This window comes from Mercenaria mercenaria, chromosome 14 (genome assembly GCF_021730395.1).
Source record: "Mercenaria mercenaria strain notata chromosome 14, MADL_Memer_1, whole genome shotgun sequence".
NCBI lineage: Eukaryota > Metazoa > Mollusca > Bivalvia > Venerida > Veneridae > Mercenaria > Mercenaria mercenaria.
Window position 1 is genome coordinate 63,597,920 of NC_069374.1, and position 24,350 is coordinate 63,622,269.

The window sequence follows — 24,350 nt, forward strand, 5'->3', positions numbered from 1 at the left end:
TGTACTAGCTGGACTTGAACATTCAATAATTGATATGCAGGTATTTTTCCCCATTGTTTTGCAATAAATAGTCTGATTACTCTAAAATTTTCAACTTTCTATTGGAGGTAATATATATTAGAGCTTGACCAGTTTGTAGTATTTCATATAGTTTCCATGCAAAGTTATGTGACTCTACAAAAAAAAAAGAGAAATGTTTTTCTAGTTACTTTGTTATATATTAAAGACTGCTTTCTAAACAATGAATAAAGAGCCATTAAATTTTCCTTTACATTTTCCTTATCAGTGCCCTTTTATACCTAATAGCATATAATCTGAGGAATTTAAATGTCATTTGTTTGTTATGGTGAAATAATAATGTTAAAAAAAGCAATAGCCTTTATAAAATTTGTTTGTTAGCACTGATTAGATTGACCCTCTAAAATTGCCCAGAAAATGACTTTTTTTGCATACAATTTTCAAATATCTATACTCCTTTCTGTTGTAGTGACCCAAGTTTACTGCAGTGCTGGTTTAAAGTCAGGAATTTATATTTCTTGTAAAATATAAAGAAATAATTCATTAGCGGCAGCATTAATATTATTTCAATTTGGAAAGAAAAACAAAAATATAAAAATATAAGCGTCTTAAACTCACCACCTTTGAAATACCATATAACGGTGTTTTTTTTACCTGCTGCTAATTTGTCCTATTTTTTACGACCAAATCAGATTCGTAAATATTGGCCTCGTATAAATTCGCCACGTAAAGTCAATTATACCAGTAGATCTTGTGATTTCATAAATTTTAGAATTGTATATAATAAAATCATGTGTTTTTACCTTAAAACCGTAAACTTTTACAGCAGTAAAAACAACCCGCTATACGGAACTTAGTCAAAACTTCACCAACAGACATTTTTTAAGAATGGCCTAAAGCATTTATATGACATAGTTAAATACCATATTGTATTACAGAGTGACATAGAGAAACTTGAAGGACTGCCAGTAGCTCCATTCATGGATAGAGAGAAGGTGACAAAGTCTTCATCACAGATTGGCTTCATCAAATATGTACTGCTGCCCTTGTTTGAGGCCCTAGGGACACTGCTTCCAGTCATAGAGGTTTGGGCTCTTGTTACAGTCATTTAGTAAAATATAAACTGTATTTTATTGAGACCTCTGGGGACACCAAAGTGTTTATGTTGTATTGAGACCACTGGGGACACCAAAGTGTTTATGTTGTATCGAGACCACTGGAGACACCAAAGTGTTTTTGTTGCACTCGGGGTATTGCCCTTTAAAGTGAACACCTCTAGGGATGCTCAGTGTTTTTAGCTTACCTGAGCCAAAGGCTCAGGGTGAGCTATTGTGATCGTTCACCATCCGGCGTCCATTGTCCGTCCGTAAACTTTTACTTTAAACGACATCTCCTCATAAACCGCTAGGCCAATTTCATCCAAACTTCACAGGAATGTTCCTTGGGTGAAGCTCTACAAAATTTTTTCAAAGAATTGAATTCCATGCAGAACTCTGGTTGCCATGGCAACTGAAAGGAAAAACTTTAAAAATCTTCTCCTCAAAAACCATAAGCCCTAGAGCTTAGATATTTGACATGTAGCATTGCCTAGTGGACCTCTTCTAAAATTGTTCAAATCATGACCCCGGGGTCAAAATTGACCCCGCCCCAGGGGTCACTTCATTTTACATAGATTTCTATAGGAAAATCTTCAAATTTTTTAAAAAAATAAACCAGAAGGCCTAGAGCTTAGATGTTTGACATGTAGCATTGCCTAGTGGACCTCTACAAAATTTATTCAAATCATGACCCCGGTTTCAAAATTGACCCCGCCCCAGGGGTCATTTGAATTTACATAGGAAAATCTTCAATTTTTTTCAAAAAATAAACCAGAAGGCCTAGAGCTTAGATATTTAACATGTAGCATTGCCTAGTGGACCTCTACAAAATTTGTTCAATCTTGACCCCCAGGGTCAAATTGACCCCGCTCCATGGGGTTACTTGATTGTACATAGAAAAATCTTCAAAATTTTCTTAAAATAAACCAGAAGGCCTAGATCTTAGATATTTGATATGTGACATTGCCTAGTAGACTTCTACAAACTGTTCAAATCATGACCCCCGGGGAAAAATTGGCCCCGCCCCAGGGGTTACTTCATCGTACATCGGAAAATCTTCCAAAAAAATTCTAAAAATCCCCAGTTCGACATTTGAAAGATGTAGCTCATATTACTCAGGTGAGCGATCCAGGGTCATCATGACCCTCTTGTTAAAATACAGCCTTGAAATTTTGATGACAAACACAGTTTTGCACACAAATCGTAAAACTGAATTTCATTGACCATGAATGTGATTTACTGACTTTCCTAATATTTTATCATCAGTTTGACATTTGAAACATGTAGCTCATATTACTCAGGTGAGCGATCCAGGGTCATCATGACAGTCTTGTTGTTGTTCTCAGGGTATTGCTCTTCAAAGTGAACAACTTTGGGGATGCTAAAGTGTTTATTGTTATTCTCAGGGGATGCTAAAGTATTTATTGTTGTTCTCAGGGTATTGCCCTTCAAAGTGAACACCTCTGGGGATGCTGCAGTGTTTATTGTTGTACTCAGGGTTTGCCCTTTAAAGTGAACACCTCTGTGGATGCTGCAGTGTTTATTGCTGTACACAGGGTTTGCCCTTTAAAGTGAACATCTCTGGGGATGCTACAGTGTTTATTATTGTTCTCAGGGTATTGCCCTTTAAAGTGAACACCTCTGGGGATGCTGCAGTGTTTATTGTTGTTCTCAAGGTATTGCCCTTTAAAGTGAACACCTCTGGGGATGCTACAGTGTTTATTATTGTTCTCAGGGTATTGCCCTTTAAAGTGAACACCTCTGGGGATGCTGCAGTGTTTATTGTTGTTCTCAGGGTATTGCCCTTCAAAGTGGACACCTCTGGGGATGTTAAATTGTTTACTGTTGTTCTCAGTGTATTGCCCTTTAAAGTGTTTTTGTTGTTCTGAGGCTTTTGCTGTTTAAAGTGAACATCTCTAGGGACACTTAAAGTGTTTTTTGTTGTTCTCAGGGTATTGCCCTTAAAACTTAATGCTTCTGTGGACACTGTTGGGTTCTTTTGCGTGCCTACAGGTCAGATGTATTCTTAATCTGTGAAGAACAGTTGATAATGTAAAAGATTTGTACTTCTTATTTTAATATTTTCACTAGGTAACTGGGAGCCATTGAAATAAGGAAAATATATTTCCTTGCTTCACACCAGTTTTCAGATATTTATTTTGTTTACTTGCTACCTGAATTTGCTGAGAAATCAATCAGATGTACAACTTCTCTATTTGTTGTTGCCTGATGGTTTTGCTCTCTAAGAGTGAACACAAGTCAGGGGAATACTAAAGTGTTTTAATTGCAATGAAGGCAATGTTACTTAAATTTTGCATATTTTATATAAATAAACTAAATGTGAAAGAAGATATCTGCTGTTGTATAGAAGTGTTTGCACTATGAAGTTGTTTCTAGCGTAGGTTGTAGCATTTCAAGTTAAATTACATTTAAATTTTCATATCCGAATGGTTGCCCTTTATACACTACTGATATATTTGATTAAATAAACTGGAATGACTCTCCTTTAAGTCACTTACTGCTATTCATATTCCTGGATGGCTTGGTATTGTGTGTCTTTGCTAACCAGAATAGAATTTACTGTAAAGTTTAAAATGTATTCTTTTTCTTGTTTGTTTACAGAAGGATATCATTGAGCCGGTGAGAAATGCACTTGACTATTATACTCAGATGCAAAAAGCATTAGAGGAGGAAAAGGAGAAAAATTCAGCCAATGAAAAATCAAAACAAAATGGACTGACCAATAAAATGAATGGAGACATCAAAGTATGACCTTAGGCCTCTAGTAGGATTTTCATCCAATCATCAAAGACGTTGCATCAATCTAAATTTCGTTGACAGCCAATCATAGACAAGAAGATAGAGATTTGTATTTAAATTTGTTTTATATTCTCATATTATACCCAGAGATACCTCCCTGAAGGTTGCAGAGACAACAGTTGTGTAAAATGTAATAAACTGATGCTTTATATCAGAAACAACATACAAGGCTTAGACAATTATTTACCAGTGAGCACTGCTGTGCGACAGAAAATGTAAGGGCTTTGCGACCTGCATGGATCTAGGTCAGCAGACATTCATACTGCTCATTTATCCCCACATCTATACTGTTTGTTTATCAGATTTTCACTTGTTTACGACACACTGTGTATGTGCCGGCTAATCTGGACCCATACTAGTCGCAAAGCCCATAGGTTAGTTTTCGCACAGCAGTGCTTAAATGATATTTTGTTAAAGTTCAGAGCTGGATTAGAATAACTTCCACTCAAGCACTAATAAATTTTTGTTTCTAAGATGTAAAACAGTGGTTGTACACAGTCATATTGCACCAGGAAAAGTTTTGCTTATGTGAGTTCAAAATGGCATTTCGCATTTTTACAACACTCTCATGTCAGTTTACAAAATCATTTGGGTAGTGTAGAATTGGTTCTTATAAGCACAGAGAATGAGCTCAGATGAGATAGAAACAATAAGTAACAAGATCAGTTAAGTATTTTAGGGGCCAGTATTGTCTTAATGTAAAGTAGATTTTTAAGTCTGAAACAAGTAACAGATTCAAAAGATTTATTGCTTTGTCACACTGAATGGCTCAGTCTAACAATGTATTATTGTCTAAGGGTTTTGTACATTTGAAATTCATAAGATACTCAAGTTGCAGCTTTTATATTCTATAATTTCTTTATTTTTTCCAGTCATTTAAATTGTGAATTGGCAAATCAGTGTTTAGGAACAATCATGATATTGAAATGGTTAGGTTAAATTCGATAAGAATTTAGTTTTAAACTGTGTAATTTTTTTGATGATAAGATTTTTTTCTTAGAGTTCCTTTTCTGTTGAGTTGTATGACAAACAGCAGTACCTTGTACTTTCTATCCAATTATAGTAAAATACTTTCTTCTTTAAGTTTGAGAAGATGAATGGCATAAAATATCAGTTTTCGAAATCACCTGCTGCATATTTGTGAACATAAGAGTTTTTTTCTGATGAAGAAATCAAGCATGAGAAAAATATCATTGCTCTTTCACTGCCACATGAGGAGTTTTACACCTCAACTTATACTGCTTTAGTCTCTCATAATGTAGAATTTCATGATCAAATCCCTGTCTTCCAATGAAGCTGCCAAGAAACAAATTGATTTTTAAACCTGATCTGTATACTGGATACCATTCTGTACTGATTTGTTAAAAGCTTTATACACTGGATAAACTGTCTGCTGGATATGGTGAACCCTATAAAGTCTCACTAGATAAACTGTCCATGGTAGAAAGTGTCCATCCAAGTCTCCCTAGATAAACTGTCCATGGTAGAAAGTGTCCATCCAAGTCTCCCCTGATAGACTGTCCACCCTATAAAGTGTTCATCCCCTACTCCCTAGATAGACTGTCTATTGAATAAACTGTACATCTGTTGAAGTTTCCACTAGATGAACTGTCCACTGGATAAAGTGCCCAGCAGGTAACTGTTTGTAATATATACATCAAACAGATGAAAGTGGATTCTTGCTGCAAACTTCAGTGATATCAATATTGGGTAGAAATGACTTCCATATATGTTGGGTAGAAATGACTTCCAAATAGTCAGTGTACAGCTTTAGCAAGAGGATAAATTTAAGGAACTAGATTCTGATGTTTATGCTTCTATTATTTGATGAACTAAAAACGGTTCAGTGTGACCTGTAAGTCTTGCATCTGTTCTCTGTCGTCCACAGCTTTACTGATAACACTCTAACACAATTTTAGGTCAGTCCTAATTAAATTTGGTCTGAAAATTTGTCATAATAAAATCTTGGATGAGTTCAAAACTGAGTCATGTGATGTAAAAATATATCACTATGTCAGATAATAGAAAAATCTTGTTGATACTCCAAGATGACATTTCTACTCTGTAAACATGAAAAACTGGGTCATTTCGGGTTAAAAATGAGGGCACTAGGTCAGATCATAGTAAAACCTTGTTAACTGAAGAGACCACACTTAAGGTGCAGTCTACAAAATGGTTGTCTGTATGACATCTATGTCAAGTTCAAAATTTGGTCCTCTAGATCATTAGATCAAGTGTAGAAGAATACTTTTAACTTTGTAGAGGCCATATTTTCTATCTTATCCTTGTAAAACTTTTTCAGAATGTTTGACTCTACAATATTTAGGTCAAGTTCAAAACTGAGTCATCTTGTGTCAGAAATTAAGTCACTTGGTCACTTGAACGGATTGCTATAAAGAGCAATGTTAATTAGTGTCTTTGGGCAATCATAACCTTCTTGTATTAATATTCAGAAAATATATATATATCACACAAAAACACAGTCATATAGACTTCATACTGGTTAGATGTTTGTTATGTGTAAACAGGCCTTTTAAAGGGCCTGCTTTTCTCTACTTTTTTTTCTAGAAATATTCATACAGTTTCAGCTTAGTTGAAATAACTTTGTAGGTTGAATAAGGCTCTTAATGTCTCCTTGTCCATTCTGCCCAGACAAGATTTTAATAGATCAACAAGTTTATTTAGAGTTGAGTTTTATGATAAGGATAGAGTTTTATGCAGACATTTGAGACGCGCCATGAGAAAACCAACATAGTGCATTTGTGACCAGCATGGATCCAGACCAGCCTGCGCATCCACGCAGTCTGGTCAGGATCCATGCTGTTCGCTTTCAAAGTCTATTGCATTAAGAGAAACCGTTAGCGAACAGCATGGATCCTGACCAGACTGCGCAGAAGCGCAGACTGGTCTGGATCTATGCTGGTTGCAAATGCACTATGTTGGTTTTCTCATGGTGCAGCACATTTATTATTAACTTTGACTTTTTGCTGGATCACTTATATTTGGTATGCACACATTTTTCTGGATAGAATGTAATATGATAATGACATTAGTATTTGGATTTCTCTTTCCTTTTCTATTTCAGAAAGAGCTACTTTTAGATAATATTTTTGTTCTGATTATAGTGATACATATACAAGAAAAAAGATCTGATTTAATCAGAGTGAAAGGCTATGTTAGATTGTTTTATGACATTATACTGTATACACAGTACCTGTACAATATTGTTATTTAATGCCTTTCTTACACTGACAGTTTAATTTCTATTAATTTTCAAGATTTTGACCGAAATATGTACAATGATTCTTTTTCTACTTATATTGTGGGAAATTGAGTTTGAAGTTGTTAGGTCAGAGGTCAAGGTCACAGCGACTCAAAGTACGAAAGCCTTTTCTGCTCAATATCTTAAAAATGATGACCTAGAAACCTTTAACTTGACAGGTATAATGCATATGTGCAGCTTATAACCTCTATTGATTTATAGGACTGGTCATGATTAAGGCCACAGTGACTATAAGTACAAATCGAGGGCTCAGAGCGAAACTAGTCTAAGTGTATATAGAAATAGAAGCAGATAGACTAGTTTCGCTCTGAGCCCTCGAAATACAGTTTCCACTCAATATTTCAAGAATGACTTGATCAACAACTCGCAAAGTTGAGTCACACAGTTATCATGGGAAGTCAACAACCTCTTAATACATTTGAACAAAATGAGCAGTCACCATGGACTCTTTTGATTTTATCATCATTAAGTTAAAGGTCATGGTCGCTTTATGGGAAGTGATCACATTAACCCTTAGCCTGCTGCAGGCGAATTTAACAGCCTTTGCAAACAGCTTGGAACCAGATCACACGCCGATTAAATCGGCGTCTGATCAGGTTCCAAGCTGTTTGCCTCTCTGACAATATTTTTTCCAATTTTGGAGCAAATTGAATGAACTTTACAATTTTAGCAGACGACATTTCCAGCAGACGACAATTTATCTAGCATGCTAAAGGTTAATGTATTATCATTAATTTATATTATGATGCTCATTCTCCATACATCTGTTTGCAATTTTGTTTCCACTCAATAACTTCAGAATTGTTTGACCTATGATTCTAAAACTTAGTAAGCATGTTGCTTTGGGTATATTTTCTGTTGTTTACAATTAATAATGTGATAGTTTAAGATAATTTTCAGCAGCTAAAAAGGTTTAGCTAAGAATGCCAAACTTCAGTTATTTTGAACAGTATTGAACTAGCCAGTTAAGGATAAGGTCTAACTTTCATAATATAAAAAATTGATCGCAAATATCTGATGTGATGGATCAAGCATTAAAGTGTGTAATTCTTATATTCAGAGACCTGTATTTGAGATTCTTTACTGAACTTATCTATATTCTAATGTACAGATCCTTTTTAGAAATTTCACTACACAGGTAAATTTCTCATAGGTATTCACATACTCCTCTTTCAGCTAAAATATAATCATGGTGAAGATCATGTATTACCTTTGCAAAAGACACATGTTTTTGCTTTAGGGTTTTTATTACATGAACTTGAGAGGTAGCTCATATTGAAATAGCCAATGTTTTACATTATTTATCTATTCTTAACTCTTGTTGTAGAAACATCAAAAATTGAATTGCAAGGAACATAATATAACTCTTCTTGCATGTAATTGGTACAGTTATTGTACAAACTGAGTATATTGATCTGTACAATATATCATATTATGTAGTAAAACATGTTTTATCAAGAAAAATGTAATTAAGATTATGTGTAATCCCAGAATATGAAATTAAAACCATTCTGCTTCTAAGCAAGGATAAAACTTTCACTGAAAATATTCCGCGAAGTAGTTTACATCTATAATTTGGTAAAAATATATTTTAACTTATTTACTACAGAAAAACACTAAACTGTCAAAATAATTCAATTTTATCAAACATTCAGATACCCAGTTTCCCATTCTTTATGAAAATTTATTTTTCTGATCAGTGATCAACACTGGAATGCATTGGTTACTCGCTATTTATTTTTTATGTTTTGGAGCATATTATTTAGAATCAATAAATCAAATAAAGTTGTGGTCAGTTTTAAATGTTTTCATTTCTGATATAAAATAAAAGACAGATAAATCATGTCGCCGCTACCAAAGTTATAAGTGTATACTTCTGGCAATCATAGAATCTTCTTTTTATTCCTAATTACATAAGGAACTTGTTCAAATGCTACACAAAATGGTTCCATTCATGAGCACTGCTTATGAATTATCAGCAATAAAGAAGTCCTAATTTAATCTGTCTCCATCTGCCTCCATTCACACTGACCATTTACATCCTATAAGATCTATCACTGTAAAGGTATTGCTGCCCATGGTTACATCACTGCTTTCCAGCAGCCATTTAGATAGTCACGAAGAGTTCATCTTGGCTTTGAGGCCTATTTGTATTTATATCTCATACATGTAATTTAATAGTGTGGCATTTGCTTTGTTACAAATCGAGTGTTACAAATATATCAGAAGTATATTTATCAGAAGGGCAATTTGTAAGTGAGATATTCATGAAGTAAAGGTGGTGAATGTTAATATTTCAAAATAAAGTTGTTGTTTTTTTAATTGCATGCAAACTGTTTGTTGTTTTTTGTTTTATAAAGTTAAATTGTACAAGTGACTTGACATTTTTAATAGACAAAATGTATACAATGTATTCAGGTATTCTATGTTTCTTTTGCAAAGGTAGTATACATGTATGCTGTTCATAATCATAATTTAGACAACATAGGGGAATGCAAAAGATTATGAGACAATTTTTTACCAATATAGTAAAATTTTGAAACAGACCTGTAGAAGTGGAAAGCCTGTAGCTTGGTTAACCCTTAGCCTGCTGGCGGCTAGTGATTCTGCCTTTGTGACCAGTGCAGACCAAGATCAGCCTGCACATCCGTGCAGTCAAATCATGGTCTACACTGTTCGTCATTCAGTCAGTATCTTTTTGGTAAGCACCCCTTTTAACAGTTAATGGTACTTTCCAAATTGAAAGATGGACCAGTCCATTATAGAAATTTAGCAAGGTAAGGGTTAAACTACATAAAGAACAACATGTCTGGTGTTTTACCTAGAGTATATTCGTTGTTTTATTAGTACAATGTTAAATGTTAGAATCTGCTTTTGAATTAGCCAAATATAGTTATTTGAATTACTGTCTTGAGGTAATATCCTATACCAGTAATTGATGGTAATTAGTGCCAAAAGGCATAAGACAATAATGATTAGAGAGAATTCTTGTGCCACAACATTTTTACATGCATTTTAATGTTTTTACCTGTGCAGACACTGCTGGGCAGAAAAAACTTAGCTAAAACTTTTTTCAGGTAGATCTATATTCTTTTTGTTGTGCAATTTTTTGAAGGGTTATACATTGCAATGATAGAAAAATTATTTCGAGATTAAACTACATGGATTAATTGTTTGCAGTTTTTGTCTTGAATTATTGTTACTTTATATTTCCAAAGATTGTTCCATAAATTTAATACAGTGCAATGTGTATAAGTTACTATTCATTTTTGCAGACTGTTGTGTAGGAGATTGGAAAAAAATATGATTTTCAGCACTGCATACATTATGTGGACTATTTGATATTGATTTACATACAAAATCATTTTGAAACTATTTAGAACAAAATCTTTTTGATATTTTATGAATATTTTAATTATTGTGCAGTTGTACAGTTGGTATTTCATAAACATGTGTTGTTTCCCTTGACTGATGGGGAATATATAGTTTTTGTCTTATCCTGCTGTTTGTCTGTCTGTCGGGGAGTTGCAAAATCTTGTCGACTCTACTCCTCTATAGCTTATCTGATTTTTATAAAATTTCACTGCTGTTATTAGAATTAAGCTTCCTATCCTAACAATTTTTTTCATCACTACTTCCTCTACACTGTTATGGGTGCTTCATTCAATTGATCATTACCAAGCCTAGTTGTGCATATTTTACGGGTTTTAGTTTGATTGTATTCCACTCAGTCATGCCCCTCACTCAGTCATGCCCCTTTGATTAAAATTAAATGCATGGGGAGACATATTTGTTTTGATCAACCATCTACTGTATAAACATTCGCATAAAGTTTTTGTATTTTGATCACTCATAAATATTTTCACTACTCACAGATAGCATCATAAACAATTCCTGATAGCCATAGAATTAGATTCATCATTTATAATAATTTCTGCATGCAGGAGAAAGATTGGAAATTGTAATAAAATTGCCAAATTACCTTTTTACCTTTTTAGATAATTTTATATTCATGTTCATAAATGACAGAACAAAATCATTCCTATATTTTGATATTTCATTGACATCTTCATTCATAACGAGCCCACAGCTATATTGTTACTTTTAGTGTAAATAGGCAGATATACATACTCTTTTCTTTACTTATATTTGTACTGCTGTTTTAAGTGGAATATTTTATAGCAAAAAGGTTGTAAATGATGCCTCATTTCATTAAGGTAGTTTTGCATTTTTGATTAACCTAAAATGAGGGCATAATGTTATTTATCAAGAATACATAGATTAATGCCTGGTAGTTGTTATTGGTAGCGTCAACATTTCCAGGGGAATCTATTATCTCCCATGTATTACCTGTTCAACAGTCAGTGCTGCTGTCTTTCTTAATGTATGTTTTGACAATAGGTAGAGTTAGATGTAAATATTTGAAAATAAAAGCCTAAAATTAGCTGCGGTGTAAGAGCTGGAATTGCTGTAGGTCAAATTTGAAAAATTAAGCACACCGACCACACTGATGTTAATATGCTATCATATGATTACAAATAGGTAAATCCACAACTTTGACAGGTCATTAAAATCTGTATTGTAGGACTTTTTCTATACATGAAAATATCATCAAAAGTGCGATTTTCCCATAAAAGTCCAATGTAAAAATTGACCAGAGGACAAATATTTTCAAATTAGTCTCAGAAAATATCAAGCACACAACATCTTTTTTATTGGCTCCATTTTCTTTAGATACTATGATATGCTTTGAAAAAAAAACTGTTTGATAAAATTCTTTATTGTATAGAAATGTTTGCTTCAGACATGCAGAACTACTTTAATAGTTTAATGTTAGACACTAAGAGCATCTACAGCATAATGTCACCTATATATAAAATTACTTCTGCTGTGTTTGCATTTGAAACAGAATTTTAATAAAATATTTTCCAACAATATCAAAATTGAATAATTCAGGTATTTTATGTCTTATTTGAAAGGTTTTATTTCCCAGAGGTAAGCATTCTTCAAGCAGAAATAAGTCTGGGTTTTTTTAGCTCACATGTCACAAAGTGACAGTGTGAGCTTTTGTGATCGCGCAGCGTCCGTCGTCCGTCCGTGCGTCCGTGCGTCCGTGCGTAAACTTTTGCTTGTGACCTCTCTAGAGGTCACATTTTTCATGGGATCTTTATGAAAGTTGGTCAGAATGTTCATCTGGATGATATCTAGGTCAAGTTTGAAACTGGGTCATGTGCGGTCAAAAACTAGGTCAGTAGGTCTTAAAATAGAAAAACCTTGTGACCTCTCTAGAGGCCACATTTTTCAGAAGATCTTCATGAAAATTGGTCAGAATGTTCATCTTGATGATATCTAGGTCAAGTTCGAAACTGGGTCACGTGCCATCAAAAACTAGGTCAGTAGGTCAAATAATAGAAAAACCTTGTGACCTCTCTAGAGGCCTATTTTTCATGGGATCTGTATGAAAGTTGTGTGAATGTTATCTTGATGATATCTAGGTCAAGTTCGAAACTGGGTCAGCTGCGGTCAAAAACTAGGTCATTAGGTCTAAAAATAGAAAAACCTTGTGACCTCTCTAGAGGCCATACTTTTCAATGGATCTTCATGAAAGTTAGTCAGAATGTTCACCTTGATGATATCTAGGTCAAGTTGAAACTGGTCACGTGCCGTCAAAACTAGGTCAGTAGGTCAAATAATAAAAAAACCTTGTGACCTCTCTGAGCCATATTTTCATGGAACTGTATGAAGTTGGTCTGAATGTTCATCTTGATGATATCTAGGCCAAGTTCGAAACTGGGTCACTGTGGTAAAAACTAGGTCAGTAGGTCTAAAAATAGAAAAACCTTGTGACCTCTCTAGAGGCCATATTTTCAATGATCTTCATGAAAATTGGTCAGAATGTTCACCTTGATGATATCTAGGTCAAGTTGAAACTGGGTCACTGTGCTTCAAAAACTAGGTCAGTAGGTCAAATAATAGAAAAAACCTTGTGACCTCTCTAGAGGCCATATTTTTCATGGGATCTGTATGAAAATTGGTCTGAATGTTCATCTTGATGATATCTAGATCAAGTTTCGAAACTGGGTCACTGGGTCAAAAACTAGGTCAGTAGGTCTAAAAATAGAAAAACCTTGTGACCTCTCTAGAGGCCATATTTTTCAATGGATCTTCATGAAAATTGGTCAGAATGTTCATCTTGATGATATCTAGGTCAAGTTTGAAACTGGGTCACGTGCCTCAAAAACTAGGTCAGTAGGTCAAATAATAGAAAAACCTTGTGACCTCTCTAGAGGCCATATTTTTCATGGATCTGTATGAAAGTTGGTCTGAATGTTCATCTTGATGATATCTAGGTCAGTTCAAACTGGGTCACTGTGCTCAAAAACTAGGTCATAGGTCAAATAATAGAAAAAAAACTTGACTCTCTAGGCCATTTTCAGATCTTCTATGAAAATTGGTCAGAATGTTCATCTTGATGATATCTAGGTCAAGTTAAAACTGGGTCACGTGCCTCAAAAACTAGGTCATAGGTCAAATAATGAAAAAACGCTTGTACCTCTCTAGAAAACTGGGTCATGTTGGGACAGGTGAGCGATTCAGGACCATCATGGTCCTCTTGTTAGGCTAAGCCAAATGAAAACGTTTCTGTAGTTCTAAAATCCCCATTAAACGTATAAAAAATGGTGATACAGATCAACTACTTCATGATATTAAAACAGTTATTGTGATATTATATATTAGAAAAAGTGAACTATAGATGTAACAATATAAACCTATAATACAGGTTGGATTTACATGAAACTTTATAAGATTAGATTTATCTAGAAAAGAACTGGACACTCTGGAAAAATGTGCAGTTCTGCATTTTAGCCCTTGCCATGCTCAACACGATCTATTCTGCCTTGCGATTGGTGTAGATCATGATCAGCCTGCACATCCATGCAGTCTGATCATGATCTGCACTGTTTCCCATTCAGTCAGTATCTTTTTGGTAAACACCCCTTTTAACAGTTAATAGTGCTGTCCAAACTAAAAGATGGACAAGTTCATTATAGAAATTTAGCAGAGTAAGGGTTAAAATGAACATATTTAGAGTATACACTGCAGGTGAATTACTAATCAGGAAAATCATTTTACAGATGTATTTATCTTTTTAGGTTTAAGTTGTATGCTAGAATTTTTTTACACAGATTTTTGTTATTAATGTCTGATACATTTATTTTCACCATGTAGCTTTATGGTTGTATGTTTATTGACATGATATTTTGCAATTAGGGCCTCTGCATTTTTTGTTAAAACTTTGGCCTTTTTGTTTTTTGTTTAGATTTATTAAATCCAAAAAGGTACAACAGATTTGGTCCAGATTAAAATATTTTCCTTGGCCACTTTTGATAGAATTTGTAGTGACTTGTTTTTTTTTTTATTTAAGTCAGAAGTCCTACTATCAGTACAGTGAGAGGACTTTTAATTTAAATTTTAGTACAAGGATACTTAAAAAACTTTTATATGTCGAAATGGGAACGTTTTTGTTCAAGATGAATTCTTTTTATAAAGTTTTATTTGATTTTGATCTAAATGGCATTTTTACTTTATCATATAGTCACGACCTTTCTAGAAGGTTGTACATGAATGGGAGCAAACTAGTTTTATTTTGTTTAATTTTAATTGTGAAGTTTTAGTCATATTTACATAATCTGTTATAAAAATACAAGTACTGAATATATAAACAGACACAGAAAATAAACAGATCTGGTGAAATGTACTCTCACTGTATCCAAAAAAATCAACAACAGGAATTTCAAATGGCAGAATAATTGCCATACATGTGTTATTACGTGTTTTCATTATCCAAGGATTACTTAGATCTGAAGGCTGCATGTACATCTACTCTGTACACATATATATTTTATTTATTCCAGTCTCATCCATATACATTATAAACAAATATACATTCTATAAGAATTATTTGAGACTATACAGCACATAAAACAACATCATTATTTGTATGTACAAATATTAAAACATACAGCAGCATTAATACTTGTACAAATATGAGCCTCGCCATGGGAAAACCAACATAGTGTCTTTGCGACCAGCATGGATCCAGACCAGCCTGCACATCCGCGCAGTCTGGTCAGGATCCATGCTGTTCGCTAATGGTTTCTCTAATTACAATAGGCTTTGAAAGCGAACAGCATGGATCCTGACCAGACTGCGCAGATGCGCAGGCTGGTCTGGATCCATGCTGGTCGCAGAGCCACTATGTTGGTTTTCTCATGGCACGGCTCATATTAAAAAATAGCATTTCAGGAAATCTTACCAGTGTACAAAATACACTAAAAATTAGTTCTTGAAAGGAGTATTTCTATTTATTTAATTTTACTTTATTTATTTATTCATATTAATATGAGTTATGTCTACTCTTGAGGTGTATCTAGTATACTTGACTAAAGATAAATAAAATTACTAATTACATGTACATATTTATTCCTCATAACATAAAAGTTGTATTATTTTTTCATAATTGTATTCACGGTTTAAAATTTTCTTGTTCAGTTTTACAAGCCTTTGTCGATGTTGATTTATATAGAAGTTTTCGTGTTATAATGTTCGTTTATACAACATGTTATTCATGTATGTAAACAAGATTCTTTCTGTTTTGTACTAAAATAAACATGTTGATATGATGCACATTTATACAATATGTTATTCATGTATGTAAACAGGGTTGTGTCTGTTTTGTACGTAAATAAACATGTTGATATGATGCACATTTATACAATATTTTATTCATGTATATAAACAGGGTTCTGTCTATTTTGTACGGCAATGAACATGTTGATATAAAATGTACGTTTATACAATGTGTTATTCATGTATGTAAACAAAGTGCTGTCTGTTTTGTACTGAAATAAACATTTGTAGAGATAATCAGTTCATTCAGTTATGAGTTATTCTTCCCTAGGTACAACCTATATATTGCATGACAGGTCCACGTAATCATGAAAACAACGTTGAAAGACAGATAGAAGGGAGAGCCGAAATTAACATACATTGAAAGTCACTTAAACTCCTTGCGAATGTGATGTTTCATGTATATCCGGAGTTTTCATGTCAGAAACCGCGTAAATTCAAGATTTTTTAAGTTCGTATGATAGCGGCTTGTATCTGATTGTTTTTGTATATATGCTTAAAGGGGATTAAACTGGTTCTTTCCAAAAAGGGAAATCCTTAAATTTTAGATTAAAAGTTTGTTGAAAAATAAAGTAGCAAAATTACATTAATCCTGGAATGTTGTTCTTTGAATTGGCTATTGCTAATAATTATGAAATGAGTTGATAATGCAGAAGACAAATTTTAAAACAAAGTGTAGTTTCGGAATTCACTTCGAGGGGTTGTACTTAGCCAAAACGGTCCATGTTTTTACTGAATATCACTTTTTGAGACTTTTAATACCGTTTTAAGAGCTCTTTCATTTGCCCTGATCTCTGAAACCGTATCAGTTTAAGCTATCAATGAGAACCTTGTCGCAATAAGTGCTTAGCCAGAACGTTATATGTGCATTAAAGTGAAAACCAGAAAGATATAAGCGCACATAGTTCCTTCTGGCGATATACGTTTTGATACATTATGTAAGGTACAAATGTGCCAAAAGAATACAAGTGCGCTCAAGCCATTTTAGAAGTAACACATTATGTTGATAATTCAAGGCACAAATGAATTATGACCACTTCATTCGTTTTGGAACCAACACCTCAGGTTTACGTGGATAGAAGAATACAGTAAGGATCTTTATCCACAAGATGTTTCACTGGCAGTTATAAACGAAAAGTAGTATTCTTATCAGGGTTCATGTTTTATTCACCTGTTAACTTATATTGTTCTCTGCTAAGATGGTGCAAACTCTCCGCATTTTACATCATTTTTCAGTATTCGTTATATACATCACATACAAACATTAATACTCATTATACTGTGACAATTACGTTCTTTACATTGATACATACGCTCGTATGCATAAATATAAAAATGTTTATTGTTTGTATACAAAATTTTCACCAGAAAAAGAATGCCTTTATTTACACATGTTTTTACCTTATTTTTGTCACAACCGGATTGTTTTTGAACAAGCTTTAGTAAAAATATTCTGTTCTAATCTGATATCAAAGTCCTTGCGTAAGTGTATAGTGTAATTATATGACTAAAAGTAATAATGTATGTTTGGTCTACCTTGATTTCAGTGTGCGAAAGTACCTTTCATTTAACAGTAACTTTAAATTCATTCATTTTAGTTAGTTTATTCTATACATATAACAGATAATGAAATGTAAACACATGCACGCCGCATGTGTGACACGCGCGAAAATTCAAAACAGATATAGATAAACGTGAAAACAAGAAACTGTTAATGAACTGTGTCTCATTTCTTCTCTTGATTAACTTTTCTGACAGGAGCAGTAGGTCGGAATTCTAAAATGATGCATCTTTAGTCCGCTGTATCCTGGACACCATGCTAACATGGATTGTACTGTGTATTGTTGTTTGCATCTTCCACTGCATTCCTGCATCCATCTGTAAAATTATAGAACAAGAGAATACTGCTTAGTGTTCACTAATGATAAAATGAATTACATATTAACAAATATTTTCTAATGTAATGTGAAGAGAGAGTGGCTAAAATATTATGTAAGTGTTTTCCTATTCGACTAAATTTATATTTTGAAATAAACCTGGGCATGGCCCGAGGACCTTTTTCGTAACTGAAAGAAAGATTTTACGAGAGCTTGTTTTTGTTTTTGGTTAAAAGGTTCATAATGCAATGCCACATTTTCCGTTATGAACATTAAATATATTAATTTATTGTTAAGTCTGTTTTCTAAACTACTTGTCATAGGTCTAAATACTGATGAACAAAGCAGAAAGTGATATTGAAACAATTGTTTTTGATTACCTCCCTCTATGGTTCTAACTGTAAAAGTTTTTGTGCAGTTTTAAAAGTACCGCTTTTCTAAACATGTAAAATTTTATGCACAACTTATATTTGGACAGCTGTTTCGTCTTGTTTTAAAATAAAGATTAAAACCTTATGGAACTTCAACGTCGCTTTTCAACAGTATTTCAGTTATGTAACGGATGGTGAGCAGTTAACTTAACCAGTGTTCCTGGATTCTGTACAAGCCCGTCCTCCTTCAGCAGCTGCCAACCTCCCCACGTGAATCACAGTTGAAGGGCGAAATATTTAAGACACAATGTCTTTTATCAAATACTCAAGGAGAACATACGCCTCGCCCGGGGATCGAGCTCACGACCCCGCGTAGATCTCACTCTCGGTCCCGAGCTAAGCGGGAGGGCTACGGCAGTATATTTAGCGCACTGACAAATATAGAAGACGTTTACGAGAAAATGAAAATGAGCAGTCAGAAAAAAGTAACACAACTACACTGAACTCGTATTTTCCAGAAATAAGATTACATTGTGGAAATGGGCAGAAAAAAATGGAGTAAAATGATGGGCCCTATTTGGTAACACGTTTAACACCATTTCTATTCCGAACAAAGCAATACTTTATGTCAGTGTTTTACAACTGAACTACACTTTAAAAATATAATTAGAAGTAATTGACACATACCCGCAAATCCCAACAGATATGTACTGGTACAGTCTCAAAAATGGGATTTGAAGAATGTAGCACTTTCTTCCGGAAATGTTTCTAAGTGGACCTTTGTGAAACGTAACATATCGCCATCTGTAAAACATTGCAACGTAATGTAGTTTATGGTTAAGGAAAAGAAGCACACTGTACAGTGTAAAGCTCAAACTATTATTTGATAAAATTACAACCACGAAAACACTATCATACACACATTACAACAACTGTTTGTGATATATGTTTCTTTAAAAAGCCGGGCCTTTTGAAAAGGAATAATCAAAGATACTTAATTTCATAACACTGATAATTTCTAGGATGTTAAATAATTTGGTCATCACCCGGTAACTTTCAGAAATAAACATCTAATGAAGTTAATGGTGTCCGTAAAAAAACCCGAACATTTGATTAAATGCAAAAATTGACCGTAAACGGGATACTCACGTGGGGCAACAGCCATCACGGTCACTCCAGAAACGACGACATGTAGGACTGATATATGTTGCTAAAGAGCTTTTTGCAGATTGCTTTTCCAAGGCACATGCTGATGGAACCTTTTCAATATAGTCGTTAAACTGTAACCCCGTATTATTCTCTGCAACTTCCTGGCTAGAGAATGAGTCTGGGTAGGCGTTTTGGATATTACGAAGCCTGCAAACAGTCATAAGAAAAATATTGAAATAATAATATTTGACTAAGTATTGCAATAACAGCCACGCCTCGGATTTGGTTTCGTGCATTTTGATGGGGTATCATCCTAGCCTAATATGAATTTAACCAGTACAATATTAGATTCCAGATATCCGATAGGTCAAGATATTGTGGTAATCAATTTGTTTCGATTTAGTGGTATAAGACCCAAAAATTCTGATGGTATTTATAATTTTGTACAGTTTCTTATAAATGATGTCCGCTTTTAAAAGTAATATCATAGAGGCACAATTATTCATCCTCTCCCAGTTTACTGTTATCTCACATAACAGATTTCAAGTATGTATTATGACAAGATGCATTAGGCTAAGTTTTTTTTATAATCTAGAAAATTCTTACGGAATTTTGCCACATTTGCCGTCAGAACACGTTAACACACTATCATCTGTGTATGTCAAGCCTTCCTTAAGTATCACTTTCGCTGGTTCCGGCTCGAGAGATAGAGCACATGTGGACTGGCCTGCCACTCCAGCTTTATACAAACAGAGATTTACAAGAACACACAAAACAGCAATCTGTAATAAAGCATCAGTTTCATCTATAAGTACATCTTTCACGCATCAATGCAGCATTCTGAGATATATCTGGTAATTAAAGCATCAGTTTCATCTATAAGTACATCTTTCACGCATCAATGCAGCATTCTGAGATATATCTGGTAATTAAAGCATCAGTGTCATCTATAAGTACATCTTTCACGCATCAATGCAGCATTCTGAGATATATCTGGTAATTAAAGCATCAGTGTCATCTATAAGTACATCTGTCACGCATCAATGCGGCATTCTGAGATATATCTGGTAATTAAAGCATCAGTTTCATCTATAAGTACATCTTTCACGCATCAACGCGGCATTCTGAGATATATCTGGTAATTAAAGCATCAGTTTCATCTATAAGTACATCTTTCACGCATCAATGCAGCATTCTGAGATATATCTGGTAATTAAAGCATCAGTGTCATCTATAAGTACATCTGTCACGCATCAATGCAGCATTCTGAGATATATCTGGTAATTAAAGCATCAGTGTCATCTATAAGTACATCTTTCACGCATCAATGCAGCATTCTGAGATATATCTGGTAATTAAAGCATCAGTGTCATCTATAAGTACATCTTTCACGCATCAACGCGGCATTCTGAGATATATCTGGTAATTAAAGCATCAGTTTCATCTATAAGTACATCTTTCACGCATCAATGCAGCATTATGAGATATATCTGGTAATTAAAGCATCAGTTTCATCTATAAGTACATCTTTCATGCATCAGTGCAGCATTCTGAGATATATCTGGTAATTAAAGCATCAGTGTCATCTATAAGTACATCTTTCACGCATCAGTGCAACATTCTGAGATATATCTGGTAATGCAGCATTCTGAGATATATCTGGTAATTAAAGCATCAGTTTCATCTATAAGTACATCTTTCAAGCATCAATGCAGCATTCTGAGATATATCTGGTAATTAAAGCATCAGTTTCATCTATAAGTACATCTTTCACGCATCAATGCAGCATTCTGAGATATATCTGGTAATTAAAGCATCAGTGTCATCTATAAGTACATCTTTCACGCATCAATGCAGCATTCTGAGATATATCTGGTAATTAAAGCATCAGTGTCATCTATAAGTACATCTTTCACGCATCAATGCAGCATTCTGAGATATATCTGGTAATTAAAGCATCAGTGTCATCTATAAGTACATCTTTCACGCATCAATGCAGCATTCTGAGATATATCTGGTAATTAAAGTATTGCATCATTTTGTCAGAGATGTCTACAAAGACTACAGGTTTTCAATAAATGCGTAGTCCTGTCATTTATCGAACATTATATGAACATTAATTTACGATATCCAGTAAAATAGTTCATTTTTCAAATAAATATATGAACTACATTGCAACTGTATGTTCTGTACACATTTATACAGTGGCTGGCTAAACATGCATTAGGTGTGCACTATATTTTGTATGTTAAAACTAACTCACAATACTGTTTACACATAAAACACGTTAATTTTATGTTAACATAGATACTATGAACTAACGTCTAAAACATAATATTTACATCTTTTAAAAATATCATAATTGAGCCGTGCCACGAGAAAACCAACATAGTGGGTATGCGACCAGCATGGATCCAGACCAGCCTGCGCATCCGCGCAGTCTGGTCAGGCTCCATGCTGTTCGCTTTTAAAGCCTATTGGAATTGGAGAAACTATTAGCGAACAGCATGGATCCTGACCAGACTGCGCGGATGCGCAGGCTGGTCTGGATCCATGCTGGTCGCATACCCACTATGTTGGTTTTCCCGTGGCACGGCTCATATATTTCCACAAAATAAGCAGGTAGTGGTGATGTGCGTAGACTTCTGTCGTATAAATAACGGATATCCGTTTATCTTTAAATAAGCAACAAACTATACATTAAAATGAAATAAAACGGTAGTTTAAATCTATTTGTTTTTTAACATATACTAATATCAAGATCTTTTCGAAAGTATCCTTTAAAAGTTACCAGAATTATTTTTTACAATAAGGTATTATGTTGTAAAATTTATGTATCCTATACATATAAAGAAATGTAACACTTTTGCTTGGTCTCAAACAACACGTAACTCATTTATATATAAATACTATATTCACTCAGTTAGCCATTTCCTTAACTAAAGAAAGTACAAACTTAGTGTTTGCTTGTTTGTTTGTTTTGAGTTTTAACGCCGTTTTTCAACAGTATTTCAGTTATGTAATGGCGGGCAGTTAACCTGACCAGTGTTCCTGGAGTCTGTGCCAGTACAAACCTGTTCTCTTCAAGTAACTGCCAACTTCCCCACATGAATCAGAGGTGGAGAGCGAATGATTTCAGACACAATGTCTTTTATCAAATCGTCACGGAGAACGCACAGTCCGCTCGGGGATCGAACTCACGACCCCGCATCTGCGCTCTCCCTATTGAGCTAAGCGGGAGTGACATTGATATTTCAGAACAGTTACTTCAAAATAAAATAATACCCAGTTCGACTCATATTTTTCTAAATATGAAGTGTTTATTATATTTTCAATAAATAACTATAAGCGGGTCCGTCAACAGAAGGTTAACTTTAATTGCATAAAATACATTTCGTATTAAATATGTACTTATGTGTAATTAGGCAAATTATATTGAGGCCAGTAAGAATTGAGATTTTCATTAGATAAACAAATATTCGGATGACAAGATTAGATGTAAATTTCATTCAATTTTATTTTCAAATCGGCAAAATACATTTTAATACATTTTTTAATACTAGTTAGTATTTGCTCACTTTGATCGTCACCTAAACTATATACAAATAACTGTAAATATCTTGAGTTTTAACGTTTTCTAATTACCCAAAAGCTATACAGCTACCACTTCTCGCTGTTTATTTCATTCTGATGTTTTTGTTTACAAAATCTGTTTCTTTTATTCACTGAAAAATTTGAAAAAAAAAAAACTTTTAAAAGACGAAATCATGAATTGTAAATACGATGTCTCAGTTTACCGTTCAACAATTTATTCTAGGTCGCATTTAAATATAACCTTATTTATTTGCTCCGTCAAATCGCTGGTTAATGACCGAAGCACATCCCAAAATGACCTTACTGTTGCGAGTAAACGGTCATGTTTAGGACTGAATGAATTTACACTACAATACACCCGATTCAACAGTAAACTGAAGAAAATTCTATAGGTTTTGTTTTCAATTAAAGTATGCAACTATTTAAGAAACAGATATCAGTATGTATAATAACTATAATTCATAATAAAGTAATAACATACCTGTGTTTTGCATGTCATTTGTTCGCGAAACGTCATTGTTGCCCAGTTCTATTTATTTATGCAGTGTTTTATTATATCTTTAAAAATAATGAACATTTGCTTCCAACCCTGAGCTTGTTTATATAAGACAGCAGCATTTTGTTTGACGTAGGATGACAATGCTTATAAAATGTTGGCAAAATTAGATTGGTTTATTTAGATCCTGTTTCATTAAACTAAGGTAAATTTATTTCGACAATGTTTCAAGGGATCCATTAATCAACCTACCGCAAGATGATAATCTAACCAAATAACCCCTTAAACCTTTAAATAGTCACGTAGTTAAAACGTGATACATGCTGTTATGGATGTTTACTGACAAACAATATCAATTATTTTTTTTTATTCGGATTTGAATCACAAACAGTTTTAAGTATAGTTCAATTCAAAAAAAATATTTCCAGAAAAAGTTTAATACAGGCATATTCATAAAGGAGCGATAATGAGTAGTGTCAACTACATATTTTACAAGAGCGATGTCTTGGAGAAAGCATGTCACCCATCATAAACTACAAGAAGGTCTTTACCAAACTTGATTAAAAGCATCCATGCATGGCCCTTTTAAATTTGGTTATGCTCGTTCGCTTGGGCATCAGACCTAAAATACAAAGAATACAAAATCTTTGAACGACTTCTTCTTATGACCAATTGAGTGGATGGTCGCAATTCTTGACCTGTAGCCTGTAGCATATGTGAAAGGTCCTCTCTCAGTTTCACTTTGTACAAAGGTCCGCCAGATCTGTCCTCTCTCAGTTTCACTTTGTACAAGGGTCCACCAGAGTCCGCCAGATCTGTCCTCTCTCCGTTTCACTTTGTACTAGGGTCCGCCAGATCAGTCCTTTGTACAAGGGTCTGCCAGATCAGTCCTCTCTCAGTTTCACTTTGTACTAGGGTCCGCCAGATCTGTCCTCTCTCAGTTTCACTTTGTAC

General features: G+C 34.1%; 3 protein-coding genes across 7 annotated transcripts in view; 1 reads left to right on the forward strand and 2 right to left on the reverse strand.

Annotated features, from left to right (window-relative positions):
• Positions 1-12,248, forward strand: part of LOC123527931 (high affinity cGMP-specific 3',5'-cyclic phosphodiesterase 9A-like) — a 129,446-nt gene extending 117,198 nt beyond the window's left edge. For all 5 annotated transcript variants that reach the window (XM_045307670.2, XM_045307669.2, XM_045307668.2 and 2 more), the window contains 2 exons: positions 957-1,103; positions 3,738-12,248. In XM_045307670.2, coding sequence (XP_045163605.2) covers positions 957-1,103; positions 3,738-3,887 — 297 coding nt within the window. In that variant the 3' untranslated portion in view covers positions 3,888-12,248. The remainder of the gene's footprint in view (positions 1-956; positions 1,104-3,737) is intronic.
• The window catches only part of LOC123527054 (uncharacterized), a 491,978-nt gene that overhangs the window by 223,039 nt on the left and 244,589 nt on the right, over positions 1-24,350 (reverse strand). The window lies entirely within an intron of this gene.
• On the reverse strand, positions 15,985-23,536 carry LOC123527932 (uncharacterized). Its single transcript, XM_053523704.1, has 5 exons — positions 23,382-23,536; positions 19,913-20,088; positions 19,307-19,513; positions 18,845-18,961; positions 15,985-17,787 (listed from the first exon to the last, which is right to left on the reverse strand). The coding sequence occupies exons 1-5, from the start codon at positions 23,415-23,417 to the stop codon at positions 17,652-17,654; spliced, it is 672 nt and encodes a 223-aa protein (XP_053379679.1). The 5' UTR covers positions 23,418-23,536; the 3' UTR covers positions 15,985-17,651.

Bases quoted from the DNA above. Each gene is read 5' to 3' on its own strand.
- LOC123527932 (XM_053523704.1), bottom strand. From the start codon at position 23,417: ATGACGTTTCGCGAACAAATGACATGCAAAACACAG. The intron at 20,089-23,381 runs GTATGTTATTAC...GCTTTATTACAG, and splicing joins AAATGACATGCAAAACACAG to ATTGCTGTTTTGTGTGTTCT. The intron at 19,514-19,912 runs GTAAGAATTTTC...GACTGTTTGCAG, and splicing joins GGCAAATGTGGCAAAATTCC to GCTTCGTAATATCCAAAACG.